This window comes from Stenella coeruleoalba (assembly GCF_951394435.1).
Source record: "Stenella coeruleoalba genome assembly, chromosome: 6".
In the NCBI taxonomy this organism is placed as follows: Eukaryota; Metazoa; Chordata; class Mammalia; order Artiodactyla; family Delphinidae; genus Stenella; species Stenella coeruleoalba.
In genome coordinates this window covers 92228760-92248421 of record NC_137151.1, presented here as the reverse complement: position 1 = coordinate 92248421, position 19662 = coordinate 92228760, and the positions used below count along the sequence as shown (strand labels likewise).

Sequence of the window (19662 nt, the reverse complement as noted above, 5' to 3'; positions counted from 1 at the left end):
AATCAACGTGAGCTTGAGTTCATGGGCAAGTCTTGAGGATATCAAATGGAAACTGCATAGGAATGTATGAGTATTTCCTTTTAAATTTCTGCTTTTAATTTGGGAAAGCTTTTCATCCCTCTGGGATCATAACCTGTTGTGTATAAAGCCCAACCTAATCAAGGTAGATGGTATTGACAGAATGACATAGTTTGAACCTAAGCTGGAGGTCAACAGACAGATTGTTTCTGCTGTATATACTGTAGTCACTAACAGCAAGGTTGGACAGCTGGGTTTCACCAGCAGCATTGTTAAATGGAAAATGTGGTGTACGATGCCCCATGAAACCAACTGTGGATTTTCCAAATGGTAGGCTTTTTTTTTTATCACATGAGTGGTAAAATGATTTGTCAGCTGTAATAAACAAATAAGAATTAACTTTATAGATAATAACATAACTTGTTAATCTTTGGATAGAAAAGAATCTCAACATTTTTTTCTTAAAGCAAACAAAATCAGATTTTAGATGGACACCTAAGGCCAATATTAGTCTTGTACTCAGTTGTTTTACTGATATGTAGCATATCCTCAGTTTACTGAATATTTTTCAGAAATAGTTCGTGATAACTATTATTCATTTATTATCAAATTCAATAAAAAGCAATTTGATTTGTCACCCTATAGTTTGTGCTCCTGGATTTGTTTTTGATGATTAGACCAAGAACAAATCTAGCAATTAGTTCCTCTGTGTGTGTGTGTGTGTGTGTGTGCGCGCGCGCGTGTGTGTAGAACAAAAATCACATGCACGATATTCATAAATGAATCTAGAATTGTAAAAAAAAATAGCCTAGTTTTTCATGTTTAAGACTTCCAGATGAAAAGCTCAAATTCATAATAAATAGCATTTGAGAATAACAGTTCTTCAAAGAAAAACTATTAATTACTTTGTGTGTCTGATCTATTGCCACTATATCATTTGGTGTTGTAAAGTAACATAATTAAGGGAATGGAGCTATATTTCCAAGAACTTGCTTTTTAATACATTTTAATCTTAATCCATGTGTCTTTTAAAAACATAAAATATATTTGTTTGATTAAATGATCCCCTACCCATACTTCATGGCAAGGTCATGACTTCTGCCAGAGTCAGAGATAGACAACCTTTTTCCAATCTGATTTTATTATTTATTATTATTTTTTACATTTCTATATTGGTTTCTTAATACTGTCGAAACTAAGAACGTAAATTAAGTCACATGTTCTAGGCAAGGGAAACAGCACATTTGAGATCATGTAATGCCAAGATGTTGATTCTTCAGCTTGGGCATGAGACTAATGTAATTCTAGATGCAGGGAGTAGCAGAGCATCACATCCTATCTGAGCCATCAGCATGGTAGAAGCCTATTTTTTCCTTTTGACCTTATATAAAATATACTCGGAGCACCATCGCTTACTTCTTTGCTAGACTTTTGAAAGAAAATGTTAGCCCTACTTTTCATGGCTCTAAAGACTTTTATGACAAATGGGACCCTATGAGAAGAGTAAGATAAACGTGATGTTTTCTGACCTGATCATTAATATTCAGGCAATCCTATGACACATTTCTAAGCATTTCTGTTACCTGTGGTCACAAAGTAATGTGATACACCAGAGGAGGCTGAGGCAGATAACAAACCAGCCCTTTTTTCCATGCTTCATGCCTCCCCCAGCACCCCCCCACTGTCCCACCCCATGATTTACTTCTTTTTTACAAATTTAATTTAATTTAATTTTTTATACAGCAGGTTCTTATTAGTTATCTATTTTATACATATTAGTGTATACATGTCAATCCCAATCTCCCAATTCAACCCCCCCCACCGAACTGCTTTCCCCCCTCGGTGTCCATACGTTTGTTCTCTACATCTGCGTCTCTATTTCTGCCTTGCAAACCAGATCATTTGTACCATTTTTCTAGATTCCACATATATACGTTAATATACGATACTTGTTTTTCTCTTTCTACTTCACTCTGTATGACAGTCTCTAGGTCCATCCTAGAGACTCTACAAATGACCCCATTTTGTTCCTTTTTATGGCTGAGTAATATTCCATTGTATATATGTGCCACATCTTCTTTATCCATTCATCTGTTGATGGACACTTAGGTTGCTTCCATGTCCTGGCTATTGTAAATAGAGCTGCAGTGAACATTTTGGTACATGACTCTTTTTGAATTATGGTTTTCTCAGGGTATATGCCCAGTAGTGGGATTGCTGGGTCGTATGGTAGTTCTATTTGTAGTTTTTTAAGGAACCTCCATAGTGGCTGTATCAATTTACATTCCCACCAACATTGCAAGAGGGTCCCCTTTTCTCCACATCCTCTCCAGCATTTATTGTTTGTAGATTTTTTGATGATGGCCATTCTGACCGATGTGAGATGATATCTCATTGTAGTTTTGATTTGCATTTCTCTAATGATTAATGATGTTGAGCATTCTTTCATGTGTTTGTTGGCAATCTGTATATCTTCTTTGGAGGAATGTCTATTTAGGTCTTCTGCCCATTTATGGATTGGGTTGTTTGTTTTTCTGATACTGAGCTGCATGAGTTGCTTGTATGTTTTGGAGATTAATCCTTTGTCAGTTGCTTCATTTGCAAATATTTTCTCCCATTCTGAGGGTTGTCTTTTCGTCTTGTTTATGGTTTCCTTTGCTGTGCAAAAGCTTTGAAGTTTCATTAGGTCCCATTTGTTTATTTTTGTTTTTATTTCCATTTCTCTAGGAGGTGGGTCAAAAAGGATCTTGCTGTGATTTACATCATAGAGTGTTCTGCCTATGTTTTCCTCTAAGAGTTTGATGATGTCTGGCCTTACGTTTAGATCTTTAATCCACTGTGAGTTTCTTTTTGTGTATGGTGTTAGGGAGTGTTCTAATTTCATTCTTTTACACGTAGCTGTCCAGTTTTCCCAGCACCACTTATTGAAGAGGGTGTCTTTTCTCCATTGTATATTCTTGCCTCCTTTATCAAAGATAAGGTGACCATATGTGTGTGGGTTTATCTCTGGGCTTTCTATCCTGTTCTATTGATCTATATTTCTGTTTTTGTGCCAGTACCATACTGTCTTGATTACTTTAGCTTTGTAGTATAGTCTGAAGTGAGGGAGCCTGATTCCTCCAGCTCCGTTTTTCTTTCTCAAGATTGCTTTGGTTATTCGGAGTCTTCTGTGTTTCCATACAAATTGTGAATTTTTTTGTTCTAGTTCTGTGAAAAATTCCAGTGGTAGTTTGATAGGGATTGCATTGAATCTGTAGATTGCTTTGTGTAGTAGAGTTATTTTCACAATGTTGATTCGTCCAATCCAAGGACATGGTGTGTCTCTCCATCTATTTGTATCATCTTTAATTCTTTTCATCAGTGTCTTATAATTTTCTGCATACAGGTCTTTTGTATCCTTAGGTAGGTTTATTCCTGGAGATTTTATTCTTTTTGTTGCAATGGTAAATGGGAGTGTTTTCTTAATTTCACTTTCAGATTTTTCATCATTAGTGTATAGGAATGCAAGAGATTTCTGTGCATTAATTTTGTATCCTGCTACTTTACGAAATTCATTGATTAGCTCTAGTAGTTTTCTGGTAGCATCTTTTGGATTCTCTATGTATAGTATCATGTCATCTGCAAACAGTGACAGCTTTACTTCTTCTTTTCCGATTTGGATTCCTTTTATTTCTTTTTCTTCTCTGATTGCTGTACCACATCTTCTTTATCCATTTGTCTGTCCATGGGCATTTAGGTTGCTTCCATGACCTGGCTATTGTAAATAGTGCTGCAATGAACATTGGGGTGCATTTGTCTTTTTTTTTTTTTCAGAATAAACTGGATTTAATCAATTTTATCAGGTTCTTTCATGAATCTCAGATATTCTTGTATCCTGTATTATTATTTTTTTTTCAATTTCCGTATATATATATATATATATTTAATATCTTTATTAGAGTATGGTTTCTTTACAATGGTGTGTTAGTTTCAGCAGTATAACAGAGTGAATCAGCTATACATATACATATGTTGCCATATCTCCTCCCTCTTGCGTCTCCCTCCCACCCTCCCTCTCCCACCCCTCTAGGTGGTCGCAGAGCACCGAGCTGATCTCCCTGTGCTATGCGGCTGCTTCCCACTAGCTATCTAGTTTACATTTGGTAGTATATATAAGTCCATGCCACTCTCTCACTTCGTCCCAGCTTACCCTTCCCCCTTCCCGTGTCCTCAAGACCATTCTCTACGTCTGTGTCTTTATTCCTGTCCTGCCCCCTAGGTTCTTCAGAGAGCTGGAAATGCTTAACCAATGTCTGATAGGTGCAGGAGGGTGAAAACCCAGCTCCTTGCCTCCATCGTAGGGACAGCATTGAAGTGTGACTTCCCCTCCAGAGCTCTCTGCAGGATCAGGCTGAGGCTGGGACTTTGTTTGGATCTCCTCCCTTCTCTGACCTGTTTCTCCCACTCCTTCACCAGTTTCCCTCAGAAGCACTTCCTGAATAAATCACTTGCACAGAAATCTTTATCTTAGGATGTGCTTTTTATCCCAGATTATAGATCAGGGTCATTGCTAGTCTAATTGGCCTTTGGATATGCCATGGGATAGTAGTTTGAATAAAAGTTATCTTCAATTTTATACCTACTACCTTCACAAATCTAAGGCAAGATGATGTTATGGGAATAGTATAGAGGTTTTTATTGTACTACTTTGTTTTGAAAATATTATCAGTATTCATAAGTCATGAGCAAGATGTTAAGAAAATAATATAGAATTGTATAGAATTTTTTACTGTACTACTTTCTCTTGAAAATATTATCACTATTGTTATTTTAAACTGAGTCCCCTGAATTCAGTGGGATGATATTGATATTAGCCAGATTTACTTGTGGATATTGAATGTGGGGGGGGTTTGGTTAGAAGAATGGGGGAGAGAGAGAGAAGGAATAAGACAGAAACAGACATTGGCTATGAGGCCCTATGAGATCTTTCAAACTTGACTTAAAGCCATCCTTACTGAGTCTCAAAGATGAATTATGTGATTTATGTGAGTTTCAGAGTAGCTTTGCTTCTCAGCCCTGCCGAATCGCCAGTGCTCTGTCACTGATGCAAATGGGTCTGTTAGGCTGATAATTTCAAGAAGTAATAGGACCAGTGCTCTGTCAGGTTTTATTTTTTTGCACATTCATTTTTCCTTGCTTCTATCCCAGATTTATTTTAGTGTTGGCACACTTTCACTTATCAGTCCTATGGACATGAAATAAGTTGCTTGGCTATTTACTGTGTTTACATCTTGGCATTTTGACAGTTTAATTATGAATCCTAACCTAAAGCATTCTTTTGCCCCTGTCACTTTATGGACTTAAAAAAAAATCAATCAGAGGCTTATGACTATATGAAAAGGTTTGTGACTATTTTACAAGGCTTAATATTGCCCAGGAATGGTTAGGGGATGTCCACTGACCTATAATAAGAATGGTTTCATGAAATATGTACAATAAATCTTCCTTAATAGATAAACTATTCTCTAATTTATTTAAAAATCCAATGACCTACATATTCATATGTTCAGAAATCCCCCATTTACTAACATTATTTCTCCTTTGAGACCTTCCATCTGAGCAAATCTGTTAAATGAAGTAGAGGAAGCTTTGATCGAAACTAGGCTAAATCCATCGGAACGAATGCCCTGCCACGTGTGAATGGGAGCATTAGAGTGCCAGCAAAGGGAAATGAGGTGTGATTCTCTGCCCCTGTCTGCACCACTAGCCCCTTGCCTTGAAGGTGGGAGTCAGGAAATATCCATACACAAAGAATTGGCATTAAGAGGTTTGTATTGTTTGAAAACGAGACTTGTCACATTCGTTATTTACACAGTGTAGTTATTTTTCTTTTTCCTCTAGCAGATTATGCCATAACTCAGAAAGTTCGGGTTCATTCTGTGTCTCAGGTAGCTCTCCTGAGCCAATTCTTAGAAACATGTTTTCAGTAGAAGCCCCTGTGTGTTTTGCAAAATGTGTTATTCTTCTGCAACAGAAAGGCCTCTAATTTGGTGTCTTGCTCCTTCTTTAGTTTGATGAAAAAGTCACAAAGTTACACAGTTTACAACCTTTTGTCAAAGGCCTTTTTTGAGAAAGCTGTTCATCTTGGTTTTATCTGATAGAGAAGAGGATTTTTTAAATCCTTTGGGAACTCATTTGGTTGACCTGTCCTTATTTGCCTACTTTTTATTTTTTATGAGACTTTGCAAAGAATCTGCTGTTTACATATCAAAGCCACATCATTTGAAAAAACTTAAGGCCAGGGTCATAAATACAGCTCATGAAGTCACTCAGCAACCAGAGAATGTTTTCAACAGATTGGAAAATTAAATTGAATTATGTATCAGAAAAATTGGCAGTAAGGTCAACAGCTAGAAATGTAAAATGTCTTTGTGTGAAGTGACATGGACTTTGCTTTTATGCTTTATTGGCACTGTTTTTATAGTATTTGCCCACCCGTATCATTAAGGTTAAAAATGTCTAAGGGCTTACTAAACATATTTCGAAGTGGCACAGTTAGGAAGAGATGTGTAGCAACAAAATGAAAATTTTAGCAACCAAAATATTTGGAAGTCTGAGCTTTTAGTGTGTCACCAGTTAGTTTTTTCGGGGTTGGGGGGATCTTCTCTTTTAACTTTGTGTTTGATTTATACATATTGTTAGCCAAAGGTAGGCATGATTTAATTACATGTACAGTTTATATTTGTAGAAAACTTGACCTCCAGGATATTTAGAATTCTTTCTCAGCTGACCTCTGGTCTCAAGTCATTACTTCTCAATATCCAGTAGAGATATAGGCACTCAGCAAGTCATACAGGAATAGAATACAATGTAAATCCAGGGGTCTTGACTCCATGGTCCAGTAAGCTGGTTATAAAATGACAAGGAAACCTGTGAGAAAAAGGAAGTCCTCCAACTGAAAGATGAGCTGTAAATATGAAATGCTGCAGATCAGGCATGAACATGTTATTGGGTTTTGAAGCAAATAACATACTCTCTTTTGATTTCAGCGTTAAATTAATAAAGTAGGAAAAGATGGCCCTGCAAGCTTCATAAAATAGGTACTCTTTCATTTCAGAATCACTGGCTTGAATTCATAGATTTAAAGATTGTAGTGATATTAATATCTCCTAGGATAGCAGTGTCTCAAAGTTATTCAGTGACTTAAGGATGGCCCTCTAGATAGTGGTCTCAATTTAGTCCTCCTTACATATAAAGACTATCATTAATTAGCACTTTTTAGGCAATTTCAGCCCAAAAGCGTGGGGGAGATGCTGTCTCTGTTTGTGCTCTGGGTAAAGAGAATGTTGATTCAGTAGCTGTCAAACGTATACCACCCCTATTCCCATTCCTAAATCTAATTGAAATAGAGCATTTTATGTAAAGGAAAATATGAAGACTCCTTTTTCCCCGTCCTTCACAAAACTTGTACCAAAGAATCAGAGGAAAGAAATATGACAGCACTCTCTTCTACCTATTCCTTTCATCCCTGATCAGTGTGCAAAGTCCTTAAAAATTAGTTGCTGCTGGGCTTCCCTGGTGGTGCAGTGGTTGAGAGTCCGCCTGCCGATGCAGGGGACATGGGTTCGTGCCCCGATCCGGGAAGATCCCACATGCCGCGGAGCGGCTGGGCCCGTGAGCCACGGCCGCTGAGCCTGTGCGTCTGGAGCCTGTGCTCCGCAACGGGAGAGGCCACAACAGCGAGAGGCCCGCATACCAGCCAAAAAAAAAAAAAAATTAGTTGCTGAACTATTATAGAAAATTCAGGTTTTTCTACTTTACTCAAAAAGACTGCCTTTTGATGATGGTTTTATAAGTTTTTGTCACTATTCTCTAACAAGGAGTGATTGACTCGTTTCACACAGGTGAGGGGGTCTCTGTCCTAAATAAGGTATTTCACTTCTAGTGAGTGTGTCTCAGTAGACGCCTGCACTTTTAGTGGAAAGCCTAGTTTTATTATTTATCTAGTTTCTCCAAGTCCTGGGTGATGTTTATTTAATTAAAGTAGAATTTTTATAGAAGAAATATAAGGAAACACTAGCTTTAGATTCCATTATTTATATGCTTTTCACCTTTGCTTATTCAAAGTAACTTTAAAAAATACATAAATGGTTCCTTTTTTTGCCATTGATTGAAATGATGACCATTTGGCCTGGGGTTAAGTGCATGTTTGTTCAAATAAAGTGAATTAAGTTTAAAGGCCAAAAATTCTGTGAGAAAAATATAACTGAATCACTTTGAAGTCAATTGGAAATTACAAGGTTGTTTAAATTCTATCTGCCAGTTTTGTGCCTAAAATTATTCCTGTAGACAACAGTATTTACTTTCAAATTTCTCTGACTACAACACCCAGTAAGAAATAATTTTTACATCATGAACTAGTACACAAAGACACACTCACACATTTGTGCACATATGTATGTCTGTCTGTTTTGAGTTCTATCTCATTTCCAACTATATCTTTATCTATCTGTATATTTATTCATGAAAGAAAAAAAAAAGCCTTCATGAAACAATGCATGTATGAAGCACTGTGGTAATGTTTAATCTATTTAATTGCATTTTGTTATAAAAACTAGTTATGGTATGCTAAATTAATTTTATCATCCACTGATAATTGTGACCCATGCTTCAACAATGATGCAGATTAAGGCTGATTTTAAAAGTTACTTAAGGAAGGAAAGTGGTTTTACTTCCTTGAAGTATAAATGAATATCTTAGTTTAGTGCTGTCCTGAATGTCCGTATGCTCATTTCACTTTAGATAATTTATTAAATTTTTTTTTACATTCTCCTCTATCCCAAATAATTTTAATTATTCTACTTCCTAAAAAATTTTCTTTTAAATATTTTCTGTGTTCTGTATGGGAAGACATCTAGCAAAATATAAGTGGAGGGCCTTGAATATTTGAAGTTGCAAATTTAAAATAAGAAATGTACTTTGATGTTAGTTCTGTCTTTATCCATTCATTTGACAAATAATTATTAAGCATTCAGAGACTATGCTGGGGTTATAATGAGGGCTAACCGTTATTGAACATTTAACACATATAGGGTACAGTTGTAAGCTCTCTAGGGAATCCTATGAGGGAAGTGCAATTATTATCTCATTTTTACAGGTGAGGAAACTGTGCCATAAGGAGATTAATTAATCCTTGTCCAGTTGAAGCCCAGTTTTGAACCCAGCAATTCTAACTTCAGAACTCATACTCATATCCCCTTTTTTCTCAATCATTTCTGTTATCATAGAGCAGAAAGACACAGTCCCTCCTTCAAGGAGGTATGAGGAATAAACAGACTTTTAAACCAGTACTCCCATTGTGGTATGATAATATGTAATATGTTGCATGTACTGTGTAAGAACAGATGCTTTTGACCCTGGAGGTGATTGAAGCTAAGGCAGAAAATGTTCAGCAAGAAAAAATAATGTTTTATAATTATTTCAGGACAGAGTCAACTCATATGTTAATAGACTGCTTTTCTTCTTATATCTGAATGTATTTGATACATTTGAGATATAAATATGCACTAAATGTATGTTTTTGTTTTGTTTTGTTTTTGAAAGTACTATTTTTGCCAATGTTTTGACAAAGTAGCCAAAGCTAGTAAATTTTTTGGAAGTTTGCCAACAGTTGTTTTGCAGAATACTCATGGAAACTAGGAATAACCAGGGCCCAGCACTTCGTGAATTCAATAGTCATGGTGCCAGGTACTTGAGGTGTTAGTAGAAACCATGTATGTGCCCAGAGCTGAGAACACCACTGGTAAATGTTTCCAAAAGGAACCTGTTCAGTTCTGTATTTGCTTTTGCCTTTTGGTGCTAATGTGTTTAGAAAATTTTGACTTAGATTGTGCACCATCCCCCATTCCAGTACCTAAGACTTCCTAGAGATAAGGAGGGAAGGAAGAAAATGAGACAGGACTCTTTATTTAATTGCATCTATCGTTGTATAGATTAGGTAGGTAAAAAGTAGTAAAGTTGCCAGGAATCTGGTTTTGGCTAAGTTTCCCCACGGTACATGCTCAAGTGTGGCTTGGACAAGGGGATTGCAGTTAAGAAAGCACAGACTGCTTTGTTTTCAAGAATGCTCTGTTGCACCTACTAACTTTGTTTTGCATGCTTACAGTATTCTGATGTGTCAGATGGCACAAGCGAAGTTTTATTATATATACTAGAAAGAAACCTGTCTGTGAGGGAAGTGTTTCATTTAATAAACTGTAGGTTTGGGGTGCATGGAATATTTGTTCTAAAGTGGAGTTTGCATGGCACAAAATTTCGGTATTTATTATCTTATCGTTTTCAATAGGTTGTATGAGAAGATCTTGAGTTATTGTGAGTTAGGCTTTTAACATGTGGTCCATCAGGGCCTGCTGCTGACTGTTTAGCAAAGATGGGACTCCCACTTCCAGAAAAATGAGAAATATGCATTTGATGCTTTCTTAGGGCTCTATATTCCTGTATATCCCCAACTAACCACTAAGCACAAAATGTACAGATTCTTCTCCCAAGGTGTTTACTGTATGATGGGAGAAAGAGGTTTTATAGTTACACAATGTAAAGATGGTAAGTGTCATAAATGTGAAATAGAACTAGTGCCATCTCCCTTCAAAGGAGGGAGAAAGTATTGCCAACTGCAGTGTATATACATATACAGATATATACATAGTCTTTTAGTGCATTATAGAATACATCTCTACAGCAACATTTGTCTGCAAATGTTACTTTTGTATATGCATTTATATTTGCAGAGTACATTAATTCCCTTTAGATGCTCAATTCTATCTACCCCCGTGGTACAAAAGTGCTATATGCATAGGCTGTCTTTTCTAATAAAGAAATATTATAGTAAAAGAGAGGTTTTTTATTAAACTAATGCAATAACAACATTTTCTTTGAGGATTTAACACATGATTTTTAATAATAAAAATCAAATTGTCATTGTTGTGCCCTGTATACCTTTTATTCAAATCAGACTAAGTACTCTGGCTTCATGGCTGAGCAGTACTCCAGGGGGTGATGGGGGAGGTGAGCATTTTTTAGCATAACACAAATGAATTTCAGTAGTCGGCTTTGTAGTGGGGTTGTAGATTATGAATATGGGACCCAGGGAAACCTGTTTATATTTGTGAGCAGAGGAGAACATGCCTCTCAGGAACGTCTAGAAGGAAATGAGACTGGAGGTTAGGAGAGAACTGATTTCGCTAGGTCAGCTTTCAGGTGGTAGGATGTCAATACTCTGTCCAGCCAAGAGCTCAGTTCACAGCTTCAACTAACTGTGCATTAACCACCGAAACTGAAGAGTTTACTTTGTACAATTAGGCTAAGAATTTGGTATCACCTGGTTTTCATCAGAGGATACCACTTTTTGGCTCTCACGTCAGCTGGAACCAGACATTTCAGAATTGTATGAAGTTAAGGCTAACCAATAAGCATGGAAAAGGGGTGGTGAAACGTGAAGAGTACCTTCAGAGGGAACTATGTGATAGACAGGTCATGCTCAGTCGCAGGATGTGGGGTTAGCCCATATGGGTGCCAGGGCCTCTTCCACCTCTGACCCTCTGTAATTTTAATCTGTAAAATGGGGGTATATGTGCCTTTGAAACTTGATTGGTTAGGACATCATTTGTTTTAAGCAAATAATGAACTAAAATATATTTTCAGACTCACTACTACAAAGTAAATATGTTTCAACCCATACACCCTTAAAGAGATGTAACTTGATTTCTGAAAAGGACTTTCATTTTAAAAGCTTATATACTTTATTATTGATACATCCAACAATTAATAATTAAAATACATTATAAAGGAATAGAGCTAATTTTCTCTAAAATAACCAGTCCAAATGATTCTGTAGAAGTGGCAAGCATATATTTTTCCCTTTGGCATTGCAATCAGTAGTACATATAAGCTTTCTTTGGGATTTATATGACATTCTAATATCTATCTTTGTTTGGGTTGTAACCTAACACTTTCAAACTATGATATGCTATGTATGTTATATGATATATGAGTATTTCGGAGGTTAACTTCAAAAGTTTATGTTAGAATAAATATGTGAACAGAAATACAATTTACAGAAATGAAAATAGTCTCCGGCTAGTTTGAAGCTTTTTCCAAAGCATAGCACTGGGGTTTGGCTGGGCCAGTTTTTTCAATACACACCTGGTGTATATCACTTTAAAAAGTAAATTATGCCTCATTAAATTACAATTAAATGGAATCATGATCATTTGTTTTCCTGGAAGGAAGATGTTTTGCATATTGAAAGCCTAATTTGTTGCAGGTGACAAAAAGGCTGAACAGATTAATATCACTTCATTTTGGGGGTAGTGTTTGCTGGTTAGTTTGTGTATACTCTAGTAGTTCTGAATTATATTAATGTGGACTATATTATTTTCACTTCAAAAAGTCTTCTACCACTTTATCAGTTTTTGCACTTTTTTTTTTTTTTTTTTAAGCTTTTAAGGAAACAGAAACTTCTCTTGGTATTCTGGATTAGTCATGCTCTTTCTTTTTCTTCAAGTGTTCTAATACTATGCAATCCCTCATTTGCCCTCTCCCTTTGCCTGGTCTCATCACCATCTCTATGTCTATGCATAATGTACATTTTGAATCCCCGCCAAGTTAAATACCACCTCTTGCAAAACGTTTTCCCTGAGTCTTGCGATGGCAACACTTTCACCCTCTTTTGAACTGAGATGGTACTAGTTCTGTCTGAAATTTATGACACTTATCTTTCACATTGTGCTTCTGTAAACCATTGTATAGTAAACTCCTTGGCAGCAGAATCTATGTCTTATTAATCTTTCCATTCTTTTATGAGCTTTGAACCAAGTTGTAAACAGGGAGTGAATCACTAGACTGATCTGTCATTTTTTGGCAATAGGCATATTGAATTTGGGGGTTCTCTGGATAATCAATGGGAGATATAACCTAATCGTAGAGAATTACAAATGTCTAGGAAGTATGAAGAAGAGATATCTGTTAAAATCTAGTCAGTAATGATCTTCAGTGACCTCTCCTGGAGTGACCTGGGAGGTCTGATGGGCTCAGGCTCAGATTCCTAAAACCTGGCCCAGGCTTGGGTTCTCTTCTTGTTCTCTTAAAGGATTTAAGAGGATTTAAGGGCCCATCAAAGGCAGTTTCTCACCCGTCCCGGATGAAGCCTCAAGGGCTAGTACAGAAACTTGGAAGTAAATTTTATAGAGCCAGTCATGGTAATGTTTCCCAAATATTTCTGAGTATCAGCATGTATTTTGCACACTAACGATTTGGAGCAAACTATATAAATTGTTGAAGGAATATGAAAATCATAATAAAAAGAAAAGCTCTTCAAATAAGAAAGCTCTTCAACAGAAATTGCAGATTCAGAAACTCTAAGGTCATTTAAGACGTCACAAATATTATTAAAATACTAGTAATAATAAGCATAGCAATTTTTTATTTAAAAAATTAGCCCTACTTCTTCTTTTTTTTGCCACATCACGTGGCTTGTGGGATCTTAGTTCCCCCATCAGGGCTTGAACCTGCACCCTCAGCAGTGAAAGAGTCAAGTCCTTGCCCCTGGACCACCAGGGAATTCCCAGCCCCAGTTCTTTGTTTTGTCTGTAGAGAGAGCCTGTATTAGCAATGAAGCTAGATGGCATTATATTATCTCTTGTTTTGTGCTTTGAATTATTTTGCTTTTATTGAAGTTTTCTGCCAACCTCATGTATTCTTTGCTGGTGCTGGAAATAATATGGAGCTTACAAAATCCTCCATTAAAAGACGAGGGAGAAGGCCAGTTTGAGGCTCTTTTTGCCCAACTCCCTTCTTTTTTCAGTGACCTGTAACCCAAGAGCTCTGGTAGAAGGTGCCTTTCTACCCTGCGCAGAGGTTTGTTCTACTCCTTTTCAGTCAACATGTTTCCTGGTCTTACACAACCTCAGCTAACACCATGGAGAGAATTGTTTATAATCTCTCCCTTGAGAAGGCTCTGTTGCCTATGATGAGGAAAACACTTAATGACCACTTTACTGAATACTTGCAATGTGTTTTAATAAGATTACTGATATGAAATTTTAATAAGCGATATCCTGGTTAATTTATTAATTTCCCTCAAATTTCACATTCTCAATATTCATGACCTTTCTCTTCATAAAAGTACATCTTTTTTTCAGTGCCCGGGTGCCATGCCAGGTTCTCTATATCTCAGGCTGCATAATGGGAATGTCCAAGTGACACCTCCTGCCTGGCTGGTTGATAATTAAATGCCAGACAACATAGTAGCAAGGGCTTTAGAAATATTTATGCAAGATAAATTATTAATTTATGTTCTATTCAAGACAGTTTCAATATGATAAACATTTACTTATCTTGGTAATTAGATGGGGTGATTTGTGGTATACTTAAGTTATGCCGTACATTTTCTTCCGATCTGTTTCCCCTATGATGATTTTAAACTAACTAAATAAAATGTGCTTTACATTTATGTGCCCACAGAATTTTGACTATGTTTTTAAAAATCCCTGCTTAAGTCGTTAAAAGCACATAACCAAAATGAAGAAGGCTCAACAAAACAACTAAAACTCTTCTTGTGCCCACCAGTTAGCCACTTGTTATTGAAAATGTCTGAGGTAAAAAGAATCTGCTTTGGGACCAGGGTTACACAGATGAGACTTTAAGTAAATACTTTAGAACAGTGTTCTCATTCTCCAGGGCAGCAGTGGCCACCTTGTTGGTTTGAGACTTTATCTTCAATTAGGCGAATAAAACAGAGGCAACAGTATAGTCCACCAACCCCTTAAAATACAAATATTGTGTCTCATTCACTTCAGAAGTGATGCTGATGAGCAGTCATTTACAAGGATGCTTTGTCTTGATTTTTCTTAGAGATGGATTCATTTCCCTGTAAGGTTGTCCAACATGTAAAAAATGCAGGGGAAGGAACTCCACAATTTCAATGTGGGAAAAAAAGGTAAACCAAGCTGAACAAAAAATAAATAAAAGAACTCTATCCTTAGGAGTGATTTTGTTTTCTATTGATTAGGAATAAACAGACTTACAATTTTGAAGTTTGTCCATTAGAACAGTATTTTTTGTTTTTTCAGTATTTTGTATGGAAGATTTTTGCCATAGTGTCCTCCACAATTTGTGTAAATAATTTCACGGAAGAAAGAGTTTACAGACTTTGCCTTTGAGAGATCTTAAGTATAATCATATAACCAGCATAAAGAATATATCCATGTAGATCCTAAAACTTTTCCAAATTTGGTAGTCTGACATTTAGTAAAATGCTAAAGTTACTTATGAGAGAGAGAAAAAGACAGAGAGAAGGAGAGTGGGTACCAACTTGTCCTTCATGTGCAAAGTTCATTGTTAAAGAAAGCTCAGAAAATATCAATCTTAGTATCTTATTAGTAATGGAAATTGGTATTGATCGTCTTTTATGCTTTAATTTTTTATTTAATTTTAATTTTTAAATTTTATTGAAGTATAGTTGATTTACAATGTCATGTTAGTTTCTGGTATACAGCAAAATGATTCAGATATATATATATATATATATATATATATATATATATATTCTTTTTCATATTCTTTTCCATTATGGTTTATTACAAGCTATTGAATATAGTTCCCTGTGCTGCACAGTAGGACCTTGTTGTTTATCTGTTTTATATATAGTAGTTTGTATCTGCTAACCCCAAACTTCCTCCCCTGCCCTTTCCCCTTTGATAACCGTAAGTTTGTTTTCTATGTCTGTGAGTCTGTTTCTGTTTTGTGAATAAGTTCATTTGTATCATATTTTAGATTCTACATATAAGTGATATCATATGGTATTTGTCTTTCTCTGTCAGACTTACTTCACTTAGTATGACAATCTCTCGGTCTATCCATGTTGCTGCAAATGGCATTATTTCATTCTTTTTTATGGCTGTGTAGTATTCCATCGTATATATAGGAAATTGGTATTGATTTTAAATTCACATCCCTCTTGCTTCTGCACACATTAATTTGGAGAATTTTGTCTTAGAAACAAATTTGTTATTAATATTTCAGGTTGCTTAGTCCAAGTGGAAAGTAGGATAACTTAAGGCAGAGCTGACTTTTAATTTCAGAAAGAAAATTAATACTTAGATTGTATAACATTTTCTGGAAGACAAGTGTCTCACTAGTTGCTTCTTTCTGAAAGCATGACAAGAAATCAAGATTTTCTTAGAATCATTTCAGCAGTAGGGTAGTTTTATATACATGCCCTACCTTGACCTTTCCTTGGGCACTCACGCACACAGACACACACTTGTTAACATTTTTTTCTAGCCTCACTGTATGGCATATTATAGTCTCATTTGGAAAGACTTCTCTAATCAAAGTAATGACAACCAAACGGGCAAGAGGTATCAGATGGCATGCCTCTTGTAGGTTCCTTATAGTAAAATTGTCTTACATGATGTTTTGAGTGGTGATTACTCCCGGAAGCTGATAACAGTGTGATACACATTCCTGTAAGTGACATTTGCTTCACTATATTATAATGCATTATTTTTTAAAACCGCCTACCTTACCCTGAGGATTTTTGGCCAACTAGAGATGGTATATTTCTTTGGTCTCCAATGCCTATTGGCCTGTTGGCCAAAGACGGCCTATTTAGCCATCTATTACAAATCTGATAGTGTTTCTTTGCATTAATATCCCCTAAGTGGAAATGCCTGTGGCATCTACTTTTACGATTTGGGGTTATCCCCATCTGTTGTAAGATACAGAGGTTAACATCTTAGCTTTTTCTGGGAGATAATCCTAGGCCCTGATCTCATACTGCCCTGAGAAGGGATGTTAGCTGGGAATGTAAAGTGATGCCTCTGTGGGATAATCCAACAAGTGCGCAGAATGGAAATGGATCTGCTTCTGCCCCAAGTACTGCCGTGTTCTAACTCAGGTCTCTAGCCTTTTTTTTGCGTCTGTACTACTTTTCTTTAGACTTGTCAACATTTTTCTTTTCTTTGTGAATTCTCTGTCAGCAGAGCAGCACATGAAAACACCAGTTTTTTAATGTAAATCATTCTATTTGGATGGGTCACACAGTCAGAAAGTATCTGAGCCTATCATGGCATTCTCTGAGGTGCGCTGTGGCCTGTTACCGGATGTGACTCTACTTCCGTTGCTTTAATGGTGGGCTTGGAGCGTCCCCATGAGGGCGTCTCATAAAAAGGTTTGGGTGCCCTCTGGGACATATGCAAGGAAACCTATTATGTGTGTGGATTGGGAAGTTAATAGAGGCCAAGTTATAGCCATTTGCTTTGTGTCTTTTTTTTTTCTTCTTGCCATAAGAAACATCTATATTGAAAACAGTGTCCGGTCACACAGAAATTCAGCCAAACTTTTTTTTTTAAGTCGATGTAAATCTCCCATGCTGTTTAAATGTCGGAACTAAATTTACCAAACTTGGCAGATTTGTAAAGCTGAGCAGGACTGCCAAGTGTTCCCAGTTTCAAGCAGAGAGAGTTCTAACAGTTCCTGAAATACTTGTAGGAGGCACCTGGTGGTAATTGCAGTTTCACAATTCTTCTGAGCGCCTACCTTGCTAGCTGGCATCTCTGTACACTGATGATTATTACAGTGATGATAAAGTGTCAGAATAGAATGTTCCAAAATAAGGCACAGCCCCCAGAGAGCAAGCACGTTCCCACCAAATCTTCCTGCTGGAGAACCCGCTGGAATTAGACTGAGGTTCTTGACATCACAGCCAGCTGGTTACACCAAACAGATAAAGGGGAAGAGGGGCGCAATATGGAAACCACACATGCATACCTGCAGATATAACTTGGCCTACTTTTTTTTTTCCATTTAATCAGGGACTGTTGTCTGAGATTCTGCGTAAGGAAGAAGACCCTCGGACAGCATCTCAGTCTCTTTTAGTAAACCTGAGGGCTATGCAGAATTTCCTCAATCTGCCGGAAGTGGAGCGGGACCGCATATACCAGGATGAGAGAGAGCGGAGCATGAACCCCAATGTGAGCATGGTCTCATCGGCCTCCAGCAGTCCCAGCTCCTCCCGAACCCCTCAGGTGAGATATTCGCTCCACTGACTTTTCACTCTTAGCCTTGGAGATATCTTGCCTTCACTGCTACTGTGTTTTCCCTCAAAAACTAAGAGACATAATTCCAAGACTTTTTAATCCACTGAACATGTGGGTCAGAAGATATGAACCTCTGACCATATGCTAGTGGTTATCTTTTTCTATATCATCCATGCCATTTCTGTCCCTTTAAGAAAGTCCCATTCTTCCACATGTGGCAGGAGGGCAGCAGTGGGTGGAAGGGTAAGCACTAGATGTCTACATACAGCTGTTTGGTTATCAAAGAAGGGGCTAGCGAATTTGTATTGAAGCTGAGTTTGCGAAGCATTGCTTTTCCTTCAATTGTGTATTTATTTGGATGGGGGCAGGGGACAGCTAGCGTAGTCCAAGTTCTGCTTGATGCAATCTGAAAGAGACAAAGTCAGGGAGGAACCTGTGTGTGATGGAAGCATGCCAATGCAGCGGCTAGATCCGAATGACTGGGAGCTCATTCAGTGATCCCTTAGAAAATGGTAGTGGAAATGTAGGCCTTAATTATTTTCCTTCCTACAGTGATGTCCACAGGACCCTGACTCAGCTTTCCATCCCTCCTTTCTTCGTACTTTAAAAGCATTCTGTTCTCAGGTCCTCCTGCAGATGCATACGTCTAGTAATGTGTGATTTAAAGATTTTAACTGAAGGGTCAAGGTCTCAAGTCAGCCAAGCGTCATTTCCAATTCAGATCTGAGCCCACTTATTTTTAGCCTACTCCCTACTTCCCCTCAACTTTTACTAATCAACGGATTTATGGTAAAGCCACCCCATTTACTGTTGCTAGCATGGTTGCAGGTTCCTTCTTGAGTGATAGTTTTCAAAAAAATATTTAACAGGTACACATTTGTACAAATCAGAAAAATGGGTACTTTGAAAATAAAGGGTTTTTATTTTTTGCTTAGATACTATAGTTTTGGGTTTAGGAGTTTGTTTTCTGTTAAGTTCTAAGGAACTGATTAAGCAGAATCTTCTAATAGAAATATTTGAGCTTTTTCAAGTATATCCATTTTTTCACACATCTTAACTCTTTTTATATTTTGCACTCTGCAATAGATTTTTTAACTGAAGATAATTTTCTGTCATGCACTGCCAAACTGTGATACTTAGACTTTAGTGTTTAGTGAATTATGAATTTTAGTTACTGTTAAACCAAAAATAAGTCTCTTGATTGCTTACTTTGGACCACTGTAACCAAGCTTTTTTATCTTTATTTTTATTTTTTAAAAATTTTGGGGCATACATGTTGAGCTATTGAGTTGGACAAGTTGTTAATTTGCACTAATATTTACTTCTATTAAATTCACCAACATTTTTGCCACTTTTGAAGCCCATTGAATCATTACAGGAGAATCCAGCCATGCTTCATGGCCATTTAATTGGGCAAGTTTTCTCAGAAAATCACTCCTCCTTGTTAGAAAATCACACAGGTCTGTGTGTTTTGTTTTCCACTCCTTCGTAATATTTTTCCAACAAGATTATATCTTAGGCATCTTTTCAAAGACCTGGTAGCTTTCAGAGCCAGACCAACTTACAA

The 19662-nt window shown here is 36.9% G+C and overlaps 1 protein-coding gene across 1 annotated transcript in view; it reads left to right on the top strand.

Moving 5' to 3' along the window:
- SATB2 (SATB homeobox 2) overlaps positions 1-19662 on the top strand; it is a 190454-nt gene that overhangs the window by 113385 nt on the left and 57407 nt on the right. The window contains exon 8 of the mRNA XM_079925381.1: positions 17871-18083. Coding sequence (XP_079781507.1) covers positions 17871-18083 — 213 coding nt within the window. The remainder of the gene's footprint in view (positions 1-17870; positions 18084-19662) is intronic.